General features: G+C 40.9%; 1 protein-coding gene across 1 annotated transcript; it reads left to right on the forward strand.

Annotated features, from left to right (window-relative positions):
* Positions 1-10,422: 10,422 nt before the first annotated feature.
* LOC143580050 (alpha-galactosidase 3-like) lies at positions 10,423-16,071 on the forward strand. The gene is made up of 15 exons (XM_077063190.1): positions 10,423-10,663; positions 10,747-10,805; positions 10,898-10,954; positions 11,050-11,084; positions 11,758-11,861; positions 11,946-12,018; positions 12,104-12,162; positions 12,292-12,357; positions 12,422-12,505; positions 12,583-12,647; positions 12,745-12,827; positions 13,240-13,330; positions 15,209-15,267; positions 15,484-15,624; positions 15,771-16,071. The coding sequence occupies exons 1-15, from the start codon at positions 10,434-10,436 to the stop codon at positions 15,876-15,878; spliced, it is 1,314 nt and encodes a 437-aa protein (XP_076919305.1). The 5' UTR covers positions 10,423-10,433; the 3' UTR covers positions 15,879-16,071.
* The last annotated feature ends 809 nt before the right edge of the window (positions 16,072-16,880 follow it).

The following is a 16,880-nucleotide window of genomic DNA, read 5'->3' on the forward strand; positions in this document are numbered from 1 at the left end:
CGTAGACCCAAGATGAGAGTAATGATGCCTTCTGAGACTTTCCAGATGATCCCAATAAGCAATGAAACCACATAACCCATGGAGGAAGATGAACCGGAAGAAGAGGAGGAAGATCCTGAAGAGGAAGAGGAACTCGAAGAAGAGTCTGAAGAGGAACCGGAAGAAGAGAATCCTGAGAACTCCAACGAAATGGCAAGCCCAATGGAAGGATCACTCACTTCCCAAAACGCAAGCTATGGTTCTGTGGATCCATATGTCCAGCATCTTGAGAAACATAGGAATCAAGCTTCATCAAGCTTCCCACCATTTCAAGGTGAGATTCCGTCAATCCAAGAACAAGCTTATGAGATCCGTGAGCAGAATCAAGCTGCCAAGACCTACCTCTACCTTTCATCCACCATGGATTATGTTCCGTATCCAAAACCGAGGAACCATTACGAGATGGTGACATTGGGTTACCGTGACCCACCTCCGCAGTATGGATACCCCAACATAATCCCACAGTCATATGAAGAACATCTGGATCGCGCATTGCACGAGACCGATGACTGGAGGAAGAAGGTAGATGAGGAAGAGAAGAAAAAGAAGAGAGTTGGAGAAACACTTCTTCGAAAGTGCAACAAGATATCGAAGGTGGTGAAGAAGTTCTTGAAGAACTGAAGATGGTGGCCATATGAAGACTGTGTGTAAAATAGTCCTGTCTGTTATGTGTAATATAAGTATAAATAAAGAACGTCTGAAACGTTCTCTTGTAATGATAGGACGAATTATATATATCGTTGAGACAGGACTCTGGGTATGAACCTAGCCCTCAGGCTTTGGTATACATATGTCTGGATCCTTACATAGGTGGTACTATGCGATGTATGGGCATGATCGCACCACCCTTGGTCGTAGGACGCTCTCCTGCAGGGAGTACGACCGTTGTGTATATTTACGGGCACTTAATGAAGTCGAACGCTGCGGTGTTTTTGAGGTGACCTAGTGTAGAGGCTCTAGTTTATAATGTGTTATTTGACTTTGTTATTCCTAAGCCACGTTGGGCCGAGGCAGGCGTAGTATCGAGGGGTAATTAAGTAAAAGAAGTTATTTTGCGTCAGCGTGTTCACCAGCATTCGCTGCTGGCGTATTTTCTTATATTTTGCAGGTGAACAAGTTTAGCACTTGGAGTGTCGAAGTGCTACTAATATCCGATGGCTCGGATTATTTTGTAATAAATTAAGATGGTGGTTTTGTAACTATAAACACATAAATATTTTGTAACAACTTAACGGATGTTTTAAACACCGTCTTTTGTATATATAAATAATACACTTTCGATCCTTAAAGTTTATAAGTCTTCCGCAAACAAACGTAACTCTGATTTATTTACAACTACGATACCAACTATTGGGTCATGCTCCTAGGCCTTAGATGGGTGTGTGACAGGTTGGTATCAGAGCCATCGGTCTTAGCGAATTGGGTATCATAAAACAATACCCAAGCTTCGATCCAAGTTTAGGAAATAATTGCTTATGTGTTTTAGGGATAAGATAGGCTAGTAACCTTTCTTTCCCACTCTACATTCTAAACCACCCCTAATATTAGATGTCATTCAAAGCTCATATTGAAGAATTTGTACGCAAGGCAAAGGAGGCCGGAATTGCCGAACCCTACCCCGAAGACAACATGAGTGATGGGTATTATGAAGCCTACTTCAACCAAGATGTGGAACACGACTTGTCCAAACCCGTGTACTACCCCGGAAGTCGACACTACCCGATAAATGTTCCCGATAGTCCACCAAGACACTCAAGCTACCACCCACCAACCCTACCGATATATCAACCTTCAGAAGTACCGACATACTAACCATCGGAGATTCCCACTTACCAACCCTCGGAGATACCACAATGCTATCCAGTCGGATACCTACCAAACTCTCAACCATCCTCCTAGTGAATGAAGTATCTCTCTGAACAACAAGAGTGGCATGCCAGAAGCTCCACTTTCAATGAAGTTAACTCCCAACCAACCAACTATGAAGGGACGTCCCGTAGACCCAAGATGAGAGTAATGATGCCTTCTGAGACTTTCCAGATGATCCCAATAAGCAATGAAACCACATAACCCATGGAGGAAGATGAACCGGAAGAAGAGGAGGAAGATCCTGAAGAGGAAGAGGAACTCGAAGAAGAGTCTGAAGAGGAACCGGAAGAAGAGAATCCTGAGAACTCCAACGAAATGGCAAGCCCAATGGAAGGATCACTCACTTCCCAAAACGCAAGCTATGGTTCTGTGGATCCATATGTCCAGCATCTTGAGAAACATAGGAATCAAGCTTCATCAAGCTTCCCACCATTTCAAGGTGAGATTCCGTCAATCCAAGAACAAGCTTATGAGATCCGTGAGCAGAATCAAGCTGCCAAGACCTACCTCTACCTTTCATCCACCATGGATTATGTTCCGTATCCAAAACCGAGGAACCATTACGAGATGGTGACATTGGGTTACCGTGACCCACCTCCGCAGTATGGATACCCCAACATAATCCCACAGTCATATGAAGAACATCTGGATCGCGCATTGCACGAGACCGATGACTGGAGGAAGAAGGTAGATGAGGAAGAGAAGAAAAAGAAGAGAGTTGGAGAAACACTTCTTCGAAAGTGCAACAAGATATCGAAGGTGGTGAAGAAGTTCTTGAAGAACTGAAGATGGTGGCCATATGAAGACTGTGTGTAAAATAGTCCTGTCTGTTATGTGTAATATAAGTATAAATAAAGAACGTCTGAAACGTTCTCTTGTAATGATAGGACGAATTATATATATCGTTGAGACAGGACTCTGGGTATGAACCTAGCCCTCAGGCTTTGGTATACATATGTCTGGATCCTTACATAGGTGGTACTATGCGATGTATGGGCATGATCGCACCACCCTTGGTCGTAGGACGCTCTCCTGCAGGGAGTACGACCGTTGTGTATATTTACGGGCACTTAATGAAGTCGAACGCTGCGGTGTTTTTGAGGTGACCTAGTGTAGAGGCTCTAGTTTATAATGTGTTATTTGACTTTGTTATTCCTAAGCCACGTTGGGCCGAGGCAGGCGTAGTATCGAGGGGTAATTAAGTAAAAGAAGTTATTTTGCGTCAGCGTGTTCACCAGCATTCGCTGCTGGCGTATTTTCTTATATTTTACAGGTGAACAAGTTTAGCACTTGGAGTGTCGAAGTGCTACTAATATCCGATGGCTCGGATTATTTTGTAATAAATTAAGATGGTGGTTTTGTAACTATAAACACATAAATATTTTGTAACAACTTAACGGATGTTTTAAACACCGTCTTTTGTATATATAAATAATACACTTTCGATCCTTAAAGTTTATAAGTCTTCCGCAAACAAACGTAACTCTGATTTATTTACAATTACGATACCAACTATTGGGTCATGCTCCTAGGCCTTAGATGGGTGTGTGACAGGTTGGTATCAGAGCCATCGGTCTTAGCGAATTGGGTATCATAAAACAATACCCAAGCTTCGATCCAAGTTTAGGAAATAATTGCTTATGTGTTTTAGGGATAAGATAGGCTAGTAACCTTTCTTTCCCACTCTACATTCTAAACCACCCCTAATATTAGATGTCATTCAAAGCTCATATTGAAGAATTTGTACGCAAGGCAAAGGAGGCCGGAATTGCCGAACCCTACCCCGAAGACAACATGAGTGATGGGTATTATGAAGCCTACTTCAACCAAGATGTGGAACACGACTTGTCCAAACCCGTGTACTACCCCGGAAGTCGACACTACCCGATAAATGTTCCCGATAGTCCACCAAGACACTCAAGCTACCACCCACCAACCCTACCGATATATCAACCTTCAGAAGTACCGACATACTAACCATCGGAGATTCCCACTTACCAACCCTCGGAGATACCACAATGCTATCCAGTCGGATACCTACCAAACTCTCAACCATCCTCCTAGTGAATGAAGTATCTCTCTGAACAACAAGAGTGGCATGCCAGAAGCTCCACTTTCAATGAAGTTAACTCCCAACCAACCAACTATGAAGGGACGTCCCGTAGACCCAAGATGAGAGTAATGATGCCTTCTGAGACTTTCCAGATGATCCCAATAAGCAATGAAACCACATAACCCATGGAGGAAGATGAACCGGAAGAAGAGGAGGAAGATCCTGAAGAGGAAGAGGAACTCGAAGAAGAGTCTGAAGAGGAACCGGAAGAAGAGAATCCTGAGAACTCCAACGAAATGGCAAGCCCAATGGAAGGATCACTCACTTCCCAAAACGCAAGCTATGGTTCTGTGGATCCATATGTCCAGCATCTTGAGAAACATAGGAATCAAGCTTCATCAAGCTTCCCACCATTTCAAGGTGAGATTCCGTCAATCCAAGAACAAGCTTATGAGATCCGTGAGCAGAATCAAGCTGCCAAGACCTACCTCTACCTTTCATCCACCATGGATTATGTTCCGTATCCAAAACCGAGGAACCATTACGAGATGGTGACATTGGGTTACCGTGACCCACCTCCGCAGTATGGATACCCCAACATAATCCCACAGTCATATGAAGAACATCTGGATCGCGCATTGCACGAGACCGATGACTGGAGGAAGAAGGTAGATGAGGAAGAGAAGAAAAAGAAGAGAGTTGGAGAAACACTTCTTCGAAAGTGCAACAAGATATCGAAGGTGGTGAAGAAGTTCTTGAAGAACTGAAGATGGTGGCCATATGAAGACTGTGTGTAAAATAGTCCTGTCTGTTATGTGTAATATAAGTATAAATAAAGAACGTCTGAAACGTTCTCTTGTAATGATAGGACGAATTATATATATCGTTGAGACAGGACTATAGGTATGAACCTAGCCCTCAGACTTTGGTATACATATGTCTGGATCCTTACATAGGTGGTACTATGCGATGTATGGGCATGATCGCACCACCCTTGGTCGTAGGACGCTCTCCTGCAGGGAGTACGACCGTTGTGTATATTTACGGGCACTTAATGAAGTCGAACGCTGCGGTGTTTTTGAGGTGACCTAGTGTAGAGGCTCTAGTTTATAATGTGTTATTTGACTTTGTTATTCCTAAGCCACGTTGGGCCGAGGCAGGCGTAGTATCGAGGGGTAATTAAGTAAAAGAAGTTATTTTGCGTCAGCGTGTTCACCAGCATTCGCTGCTGGCGTATTTTCTTATATTTTGCAGGTGAACAAGTTTAGCACTTGGAGTGTCGAAGTGCTACTAATATCCGATGGCTCGGATTATTTTGTAATAAATTAAGATGGTGGTTTTGTAACTATAAACACATAAATATTTTGTAACAACTTAACGGATGTTTTAAACACCGTCTTTTGTATATATAAATAATACACTTTCGATCCTTAAAGTTTATAAGTCTTCCGCAAACAAACGTAACTCTGATTTATTTACAACTACGATACCAACTATTGGGTCATGCTCCTAGGCCTTAGATGGGTGTGTGACAGGTTGGTATCAGAGCCATCGGTCTTAGCGAATTGGGTATCATAAAACAATACCCAAGCTTCGATCCAAGTTTAGGAAATAATTGCTTATGTGTTTTAGGGATAAGATAGGCTAGTAACCTTTCTTTCCCACTCTACATTCTAAACCACCCCTAATATTAGATGTCATTCAAAGCTCATATTGAAGAATTTGTACGCAAGGCAAAGGAGGCCGGAATTGCCGAACCCTACCCCGAAGACAACATGAGCGATGGGTATTATGAAGCCTACTTCAACCAAGATGTGGAACACGACTTGTCCAAACCCGTGTACTACCCCGGAAGTCGACACTACCCGATAAATGTTCCCGATAGTCCACCAAGACACTCAAGCTACCACCCACCAACCCTACCGATATATCAACCTTCAGAAGTACCGACATACCAACCATCAGAGATTCCCACTTACCAACCCTCGGATATACCACAATGCTATCCAGCCGGATACCTACCAAACTCTCAACCATCCTCCGAGTGAATGAAGTATCTCTCTGAACAACAAGAGTGGCATGCCGGAAGCTCCACTTTCAATGAAGTTAACTCCCAACCAACCAACTATGAAGGGACGTCCCGTAGACCCAAGATGAAAGTAATGATGCCTTCTGAGACTTTCCAGATGATCCCAATAAGCAATGAAACCACATAACCCATGGAGGAAGATGAACCGGAAGAAGAGGAGGAAGATCCTGAAGAAGAAGAGGAACTCGAAGAAGAGTCTGAAGAGGAACCGGAAGAAGAGAATCCTGAGAACTCCAACGAAATGGCAAGCCCAATGGAAGGATCACTCACTTCCCAAAACGCAAGCTATGGTTCTGTGGATCCATATGTCCAGCATCTTGAGAAACATAGGAATCAAGCTTCATCAAGCTTCCCACCATTTCAAGGTGAGATTCCGTCAATCTAAGAACAAGCTGATGAGATCCGTGAGCAGAATCAAGCTGCCAAGACCTACCTCTACCTTTAATCCACCATGGATTATGTTCCGTATCCAAAACCGAGGAACCATTACGAGATGGTGACATTGGGTTACCGTGACCCACCTCCGCAGTATGGATACCCCAACATAATCCCACAGTCATATGAAGAACATCTGGATCGCGCATTGCACGAGACCGATGACTGGAGGAAGAAGGTAGATGAGGAAGAGAAGAAAAAGAAGAGAGTTGGAGAAACACTCCTTCGAAAGTGCAACAAGATATCGAAGGTGGTGAAGAAGTTCTTGAAGAACTGAAGATGGTGGCCATATGAAGACAGTGTGTAAAATAGTCCTGTCTGTTATGTGTAATATAAGTATAAATAAAGAACGTCTGAAACGTTCTCTTGTAATGATAGGACGAATTATATATATCGTTGAGACAGGACTCTGGGTATGAACCTAGCCCTCAGGCTTTGGTATACATATGTCTGGATCCTTACATAGGTGGTACTATGCGATGTATGGGCATGATCGCACCACCCTTGGTCGTAGGACGCTCTCCTGCAGGGAGTACGACCGTTGTGTATATTTACGGGTACTTAATGAAGTCGAACGCTGCGGTGTTTTTGAGGTGACCTAGTGTAGAGGCTCTAGTTTATAATGTGTTATTTGACTTTGTTATTCCTAAGCCACGTTGGGCCGAGGCAGGCGTAGTATCGAGGGGTAATTAAGTAAAAAAAGTTATTTTGCGTCAGCGTGTTCACCAGCATTCGTTGCTGGCGTATTTTCTTACATTTTGCAGGTGAACAAGTTTAGCACTTGGAGTGTCGAAGTACTACTAATATCCGATGGCTCGGATTATTTTGTAATAACTTAAGATGGTGGTTTTGTAATTATAAACACATAAATATTTTGTAACAACTTAACGGATGTTTTAAACACCGTCTTTTGTATATATAAATATTACACTTTCGATCCTTAAAGTTTATAAGTCTTCCGCAAACAAACGTAACTCTGATTTATTTACAATTACGATACCAACTATTGGGTCATGCTCCTAGGCCTTAGATGGGGGTGTGACAGTCGCCGGAGTTGATTCCGGCCGCCAGAAAAACGTAACAGAGAGAGAGAAGAGGGAGAGAGAGACGGGGAGAGAGAAGAGAGAGAGTGAGAGAAGAGAGAAGCCGTGAGAGAGAGATGGATGTTGAGAGAGAGTGAGAGAGATACGAGAAAGAGAGGGGACAGTGGCGGAGCACCGACGGTACACGGCGGCCGGATCTTCGGTCTCCGAAAAAACGACAAAGAAGGGGAAAACGGGGTGGCCGGCGTCGGGTTGGGTTACAGGGAGGCGGAGAGTGGTGATGTGCGGTGAGAGATGGTGGTTGTGGCCGGAATCGGCATCGCCGGAAAAACGAGCCGGCAGGGGGCGACGGCCGGAAATCAGGAGAAGAAGAAGAAGGTGCGGCTGGGTTTAATGTTTATGTTTTAGGGTTAGGGTTTGTTCTTTTTATAGGTGGGTATAAATGTTACATTTTTGGCCCCTCAAGTTTGGTATTTAGTTATAAATGGTTTAAATCTTGAATAGGTTTAAGGAAATCCACTTTAGCCCCTAGAGTTTATTTAACCGAGCTTATAAACTATAAATAACTTTATTTTGACAAACCTCGCACACGCTAGAGTTATATTATCAATGAGCTGATGAATTCCGATTCGAATCTACAAGTTTAACCACAATTACGAAGTATAACTTATTTAAAATAAACGCGAAAGAAATCGGCATGTTACAAAATGATTACAAAAAAATGAATATAAAACGAGACTCAAATTTGACGAATGTCACAACACCACACACAAGGCACAAACTGTCAGGTGTGTTACAGCTGGGTGCGTCACAAGGATTCTCGCCCACGCGCCTAACACAGACAAAAAGGTTGTCTTCGAAGGTTAACCATTGTCTACATGTCCCATCCCGCGCGCCCTTATTCTGACAGTCATTAATTTCACGTTTTGCCACCAAAGGACATGTGGAACGCTACATGCAACCACGAATCGTCCCAAATAAGCACAGCGGTGGTCCGCCAGAAGAAGTTTTCCAGCAACCTTCCGTGAATAAAGGCTTCCACCTAAGGCAAGGCAGATTTGAAACAACCTCCCGCAGATGAAGGCTTCCGCTTAAGGCAGGTTTTTAAAAACCTTCCGCCAGTAAAGGTTTCCGCCTAAGGCAAGTTTTCAACAACCTTCCACTAATAAAGGCTTCTGCTTAAAGCAGGTTTTCAACAACCTTTCGCCAATAAAGGCTTCCACCTAAGGCACGTTTTCAATAACCTACCACCAACACTGCTACAACCTAAGGAAGTTTTTTCAATAATCTTCCAACTAAGGCTTCCGCAAAACAAAGGTTCAGCAATACCCGCGAGGGAATAATAACGAGGGGCAACCTTCTCGAAACTGCAACTGATACTCCACCAGTCCATAATCCCTCTCAACGCTAACGCTCGAGAGCAACAATGGACTAGGGGACTTGTAGAGGTAGGGTCCCAAACCCACCTATTATTTAAATATATGCTTCCGCAGGCGAAACAGACTGGTGTCGGTTACACATAGCGGTGCTGAAAGACATGCCATCATGCGCCAAACATTATTTGGTACCTTGGGAAATGGTGCGCCAAACATCTCCCTACGGATGGTGCAAAAAGGAGATATCTTCATAAAAAATGACACCTAACCAATAGGGAATCGACAACACACAATCAATAGTGCTATGTGGTAGGAGACGTCAACGTCGGTCGGCCATGTTGTCTACCAACTTCCCTGACGCACGCGCAAGCCTCCTGATTGGTGGATTCCCTGGCATGGTAGGTGGTCATACCTTCTCTCTCTCTTCCCATCCGGCTATAAATACCCTATTACCTCCAATGGTAAAAGGATCCGATCTAAACTCTTGCACAATAATACTCTCTAGTATTCTGCGGAGATTATTATTTGCTTATACTCATACACACATACTGATTCACATGCCGGATGGTGGTTACGAGAAGAGCCCCCTATCCTTCTCGTAACGAGTTCACAACCTTTTGTGGGAGATACTTAGTCTTAACCTCGGGACTAAGCCATTAGGCCTAGAGGTGATTTCGTGTTTCTTCAAAACGGAAAGTTGTTTGCTATGGTTGACACAACAAAACTATATGAGATTGTAGTCATCATCAAACCGTTATGACATGCCTACCACATAAATTGGTTTAGTATTGAAAAGAGAGCAGACTTCACCGAGACCCTTGTTTCTCCTGCTATTTAAGTCTGTCAATGTCATAAGGTTTTCTTATGTCTCATCACATTCCTACTTGTCAGTTTGTAATGCCCCAAATAAAACTTTTTGTTTATTTAAGTTAAGTACCAATGACTTTATAACACCGTCTATTCAATATATATATGCATACCGCAATATGTGTGTGCACAATCAAATCACGTATGCCCACCACCTTACCACTTTTATAATTCGTTGACCAACAACTTTGTGACTTTAATTTGAGTATTTCTTTCATCTACTGATTAAGTTTCAACTCTAATTACTTAACAATTAACACACATTCAATCAGTTATATTAATTAGATATACAAAACCCGCAAATCTACTTTATGTGTCAATATGTTGGTGTGCAGCACGTCCGCATTGATAACACATCACACGCCACACCGAACACTATACGAGAAGATAAATGATAACGTGCGTACCCTTCCGCTAGTTTAATATGAGAAGTGTGACGTGTAAATTATTTTAGTGATGTTCGGATCATTGGTCACTATCCACGTGAACGATCAAGATAATTTAAAATTAATCAAGGTTTATCCAAAGTACAACCACTTAAGCATAATCTACAACCCACGTGTTGTTTTTCTCCTCGGAATATTCTGGCGAGTTCATCTGTTTTGTCCAATCTAACTATAAATCCAGATTTATGAACTCAAGTTCAATGAAATGTTGTGCAAATGGGTATGGATCACAAGGCAGATATATTAATACTATTAGCAACAGTGTTTCTTTCAATTGCATCAGCTAGATTGCATCCGATCATTCAGAATAATAATAATAATAATAATAATAATAATAATAATAATAATAATAATAATAATCCAATTGGTTGGGTCAATATTTTTGATAACTCCAAGTATGGATTGCTTCAGCTCACCAATGGGTTAGCCCAAACTCCTCAAATGGGGTAATAAATAATATTTGTTCATAGTTGTTTTAATAATCTGGTTTAGACTTTGACATATGATTATGAATGAATGAATGAAACAGATGGAATAGTTGGAATTTCTTTGCTTGCAACATAAACGAAACTCTTATTAAGGAAACAGGTAACTTTGGATTTTGATTATTAAGTGAGGAACCACCCGTGTGTGTGTGTGTGTGTGTGTGTTTGATTGATTATATTTATTATTTATGATAGCTGATGCACTTATCTCAACTGGGTTGGCTGATTTGGGCTATAATTATGTCAATATTGGTATGGTATCTATTATTATTTACATGTTATTGGTTCTCTGTTAATGGTGCTGGTTGGGTTGTGTCTGATTCATCTTCCTTCCTTAAATACTACAGATGATTGTTGGGAAGCACTGACTCGTGACATAAAGGCAACTCCCGATTCTACTTGTATACAATTACCTCTCGTACCATGTCAAAATGAACGTTAAACGGCCTATGGTCGGTCGGTCGGTCATAAACGAATAAATACACTTGTATGCAATTAACAACATCTTGCTACTATCTTTATTTATGGAAACTAAACAGAAAACCATCCTTAAACAAAACACCTAACATAAATCTCAAGTCAACCATCCAAAGGTTGTGCAGCAGTAAGCACCGGATTCGCCCCTAGCTAGCTCTAAAGTTACAAACATGCTTTCAATGGTTTTGCTGAACATGAAATTCACGGGTTTGGATTTAGCATAACCGGGTTCGGGTCAGTTTCAGGTCAAACTTGCGAACCTGTTCGGAGGGATCGTGGGTTGGCCCGTTTAACCTATTTTTATTTATTTATTTTTTAAATGTGTTTTCATAAATTAAATTGGTTGTGCATATTGTCGAATTTTAAACTTAAAAAGAGAAGTTGAGGTGAGATCTATAAATAAAATGAAAGTGTGTTATGTACAATTGTCTGTTCTATTGCAAACATGTAAATTTAAATATGTATGTGAAGGAAAAAAGGTCAGGTTAAACGGGTCATGTTGAGGTCAACCTGTGAATATCCTTTTGGTATTCGGGTTCATATGTTTAACACACATTTCGGTTTTGTGTCGTTTGCAGGGTCATTTGTTTCCGGATTCGAAAACATTTCCATCTGGAATCAAGGCTCTTGCAGATTATGTTCACAACAAGAATCTCAAGCTCGGTATCTATTCTTCTGCGGGGTAAAAATAAATCAAAACACTTTGTTTAAAGAGTAATTACCCTAAAAACTGTTCTTTTTTAATCAATTCTTTTAATTTTTCTAGCGTTTTTACATGTCAAGTACGACCCGGTTCACTTTTCCATGAGAACGATGATGCAGCAACTTGGGCTTCATGGGTAAGTTGTAAAAAAGTTCATAATATAAAAAAAAAAAAAATTAAACTGTTAATTGTGCCATAACTCTTTTTGGGATTTTGTTTAGGGGGTGGATTACTTGAAATATGACAACTGCTATAACCTTGGTATCAAGCCGATTGACAGGTTTTGGTTCGCTAAACTCTTTATTTTCTCAAATATTAACGTTTGTAATGTAATTATTAAAAATCACAATTTTCTTTGAATTTTCTCTAATTAATGTTATTTGTTACTTTTTTTTATTCATGTTTATAGATATCCACCAATGCGGGATGCTTTGAATTCAACTGGAAGGAAAATCTTTTATTCCCTTTGTGAATGGTAACACTTTGTGTTTTCACATGTTAAAACGGTCAAACCCGTTAACCGGTTATTTCTTTGATAGGGGTGAGGATGACCCCGCTCTATGGGCAGGCAATGTTGGAAATAGTTGGAGAACAACTGATGACATCACCGACACATGGGAAAGGTTCAAACTTTTTGTGACAGTTATTAAGTGGTTAACTTGAGTTATTTTATTAACTAACTGACTAATTTCTATTGCAGTATGACTTCTATTGCTGATTTGAATGACAAATGGGCAGCCTATGCGGGCCCGGGTGGATGGAATGGTGGGAAAAACTGTTCTAGAATGTTCATCAATGCTAAAACAAAACAATAAAACCACTAATGAGATTGGATTATTTGTTTATTTACCGTTTATTGTAGATCCGGATATGTTAGAAGTTGGTAATGGAGGCATGAGTTATCTGGAATACCGGTCACATTTTAGCATATGGGCTTTAATGAAGGTGGTGTCTATAAATTTGAGATTCGATATAATTGGAGTGAGATTACCTTAGCAATTATAGGGTTGTCAATGGTGTCGAGTTGGCGGGTTGAATTGTTCATCCCTAACGCGTGCACACTTAAGATCTTGTAACACGAACATGACCCATTTATCTAATAAATTGATGGTTGTTAGTGGGGTTGCTGGGTTGTAAAAAATGGGTTAGCAAGTAAACAGATTGGCGGGTCGACCTGCTTAGCTAAACAATTTGAACTGGTCAACCAGAACGCAAGTACGAAAGCCCTTTTGTTAGAACGGAATGGATATGACAACCCAAAACCTGATTCCTTTCATGTACATGTGGTGTTTCGGGTGGTGTCAAAAGCTGCCACACATAGCTTAATATCATGTTTTTTTTTTTTAAATTTGTGTAGGCTCCACTTCTCATAGGATGTGATGTCCGGAATATGACTGCAGAAACATTTGAAATCCTAAGCAATAGGGAAGTCATTGCAGTAAACCAAGGTAATCTCGACTCTGTTTTTTGTTCATAAATAAATAGTAGACTTGGCAAAATAGACGTGCTGGGTCTGGGAACGGGTTATTCCTGGGTCCGGGTGAGAATAGATTCGGTCAGAAGGGCCTGGATTAATAAAGGTTCAGTTTGGTTCGGGTCAAACAGGTAAATTTAGAAAGAAAGTGTCAAATGACAAAACGGTAAAAATGTCACAAAAATATTAAATAGTAGGATTTTTACGGTCCAGTTCAGCCTGTTTTCATTTAAAATCAGGGCTGAACCGGTACTAAGGTTCTGTTCTGAGAAAATACAACCCATGGTCACATAAGTCGCGGAATGCTCCGGTGAGGGTATGCGGTTCGCTAGGCTAGACGAATTCGGTACAGAGGGGGGTAGGTTCATTTCGGTACGGTGTACCAAGTAGTCCGGTTCGATATATGTCTTCTTATATATTCTTATGCCTATTGTAATGCAAACAGAATCTGGAAGAGGTTCAAACTACAAAACAAAATCTGCATTACTAATATAGTTAATGTACTACCGTACAAGAACAAAGTTACAAAGCAGAAAAATAAGTTACAAAAATCAAAACATAATATGAAAAACTTTCAAAACATAATCTGCAAAACTAAAACAGTGAAACAAAGTTACAAAACAGAAAAGTTCTAATCTTGCCTTTTTCCTCTCCCGTTTTCAACCCCTTCGTCATCAAGATCTTCCCACATCATTTTCTCCAATCTAGCACTTGAGCCTTCTATGTATGTGCTTTCCGGATTCATATCCCACTTTTTGTGTGGGCCAGATTTATAAGATTCCGTAAAACGCGATTGAAGTCCAATGTTAGAGTGAATAAACACAAGTTTATCCACTCTCTTGGAATTTAAACGATTCTGCTATGATATAGGAGTATGTACTCCAATTTCTCTCGGTCGAAGAGCTACTAATTGGTTGGGAAAGTACCTTTATTGCTACTTTGGCTAATTCCGGCAGTACATACCCCACCAATCAATTGCATCCATAGTGACGGCGTCGGCTTGCGTTGCGACTCTTAAATATCACCACGTTTCTCGCCAACAGTATCTGCAATGCCTTGGTGCACGAGAGGATAAAACTGAATTTCTTGAGCATTTTTCAGCTTCTTTTACAGCCCTCTATCTCTAAGTAGCGCTGAGCATCTTTTTTTCTTTTTTTTTTTTTTGCCCCAAAGAAATGAAGGTGAATTCTGGTGTAAGTGCTGGTGAACCTGTGACTGTTTACTGTTACCGGCACCATGGAATGTAAACTTCATTCAAAAGTGGCTTAGATGGATCCTTCTCTGATTTCGGAAGAAACTCATCCTTAAGGTCGATGTATTCATCAACTGATTTTTGGGATTGACTTCCAAAAGCCATTTGAGAAGTTGGAGATGCCATTGAAACCAATTTATTGCAAGAAATCAGTAACAAACAAAGAAATTAATTGATTAATTATGCGCTTAATTGATTGATTGGTGTGGCAGCTAACTAGCTATTAATTAGGGTTGGGATCGACGTCTCCTTCCAGAATTCCAGCTTACTTTTTTGGCGCCTCAAATCTGAAACCAATCGAATTTAGGTTTAACTGGAGCGACTACCAGCTTGGATAGGAACAACATACCACCAATTGCAATTGAATCGACGGCTGCTGTTCTTGGTTCGAGAATTGAACCCACTATACGAGATTCGCGGCATACTAAGTGACTATGATACAACCTGTGCACCGTCGTTTTTTATTTATTTAGGGTTTGTGGTTTTAGACAAATATATATGGGGAAAGTTAACAAATCAACGTGCTAACTGTGAGAATCAAGTCGTGTAATTATAGTATAGTGTAGTGTCTTAATAAATAATTAATTAATTTTATTGCAGATCCACTTGGAATTCAGGGAAGAAAAGTCAACGTTACAGGAACAGATGGCTGTCTCCAGGTCCTCCCAACTTTTGTGCTTTGTTAAGTGGGTTGGGTAATGGGTCATCTTTGTACACGTAGCGTTGACCCGCAACGCTTTTAGTCAACTTTAAATAACTGAATAAACAAGTAAACGGGCCAAGATTGCTGCACATCTAGTCTTTTTCTGATAAAGCTAGATGCATTCACTTGACTCAACAAAATGGTTTATTTGATATTAATTTATTATTTTCAGGTTTGGGCTGGCCCGTTATCTGGAAACCGTTTTGCGGTTGTTCTCTGGAACCGATGTTCTGAAGTCGGAACAATAAAAGTTTCATGGGCTAGTCTCGGGCTGGAGTCCTCCGTCAGCGTTTCAATACGAGATTTGTGGAAGGTATGAATTTTCATTTTAAGTCCAAACCGAAATGTTAGCATTGAAAACTTCAGTTATTTTTACCCAAAACGACCCGTTTTCAAGTAAACGGGGTGTCTCGGGTTTCATCACAGATTTTGAAACTAATGACGTGTCTTGGTTAACAGCACGAAGATGTGGTGGCGGATGCGGTTGCATCATTTGGTGTTCCCGTTGATGCTCATAGTTGCGAGATGTTTGTTTTAACTCCCAAGTTGTCTCATTCTCAGGTTTGAATGTTGTGACATCCAAAAACCTACGGATTGGCTTATTTATGTAAATTTTGTAAAATATTCGATTACTTTTTGAAATTAATTATGATGTCATTTGGTTTTTGAGTCTGTTCAGACCATGAAAAGGAGAATTGTTGTAGGGTTGTCTTTTATATATTGTAAGTGATGATAAGATGGTATGTTTGTTACTTGTTAACTAAGACATGATAAGAGCAAGGGTGTGTATCAACCCGAAGGTCCCTGGAAACCCCATTTCTCAATAAAAAGTGTCCCGATGCTTTTCAACATGCAATTCGTGACGAAAACCGTTGAACCCACAACTCATTTATCATCAAGACGCCCGCTCCATCAGCAGTAGCTACAACACCCACTAGCACCGGGAAAAAAAAGTTCCAAATCTGCAGTCACTCTCCTCCCTAAACAAAAGTTGGAGGATACCACTGGTACATAAACTCATTATTATAAATTTCAAACCTTAATATTTACTAACAACTTATTATTTATATATATACTTGAAGAAGCGTGTATCGACTTACTTGTATACGATCTACGTTCCTCGGGTACGAGTGTGCTATATCACCGATGGTTTTCCATAATACGAGTTCTTCCACCTACAAAACGAACAGTACCGTGAGCTTACCCCTCAGAAAGGGACAGAGGAGTCCTCTTTTGGGTAACCCTCCGGTGTGAGAATCAGATATTGTAGGAGAGGATCATCAAGATGTAAAATGAGTAAAGGACTTAGAGTATATTTTCTTGCCCTGCCTCCAACTGTGGAGGTGGTGTGGTATTTATAGTATTAGGGTTTCAAATGATTTGGCTCAGACCCAATTGGGGCCTTTTTGGCCTCCTCCTGTTGCTTCGCGCCACGTGTACTTAGGACACCTGGTGCTTTTTCATTGATTATTCTGGTCTTTCACCTGACCCATGTGCCATCACGTGGTGGCACATGGGCTTTGCTGAGTTGTCCACCCTTCATTGGCAGCTGTCAACATCAGCACATTC

Source organism: Bidens hawaiensis, unplaced genomic scaffold (assembly GCF_021521415.1).
Source record: "Bidens hawaiensis isolate Kalapana, Puna unplaced genomic scaffold, B.hawaiensis_p1.1 tig00030208_1, whole genome shotgun sequence".
Lineage (NCBI taxonomy): Eukaryota > Viridiplantae > Streptophyta > Magnoliopsida > Asterales > Asteraceae > Bidens > Bidens hawaiensis.

Coding starts and splice junctions, on each gene's coding strand:
- LOC143580050 (XM_077063190.1), top strand. CDS start 10,434: ATGGGTATGGATCACAAGGCAGATATATTAATACTATTAGCAACAGTG. Junction 10,664..10,746: donor GCCCAAACTCCTCAAATGGG/GTAATAAATAAT, acceptor TGAATGAAACAG/ATGGAATAGTTGGAATTTCT. Junction 15,268..15,483: donor GAACAGATGGCTGTCTCCAG/GTCCTCCCAACT, acceptor TATTATTTTCAG/GTTTGGGCTGGCCCGTTATC.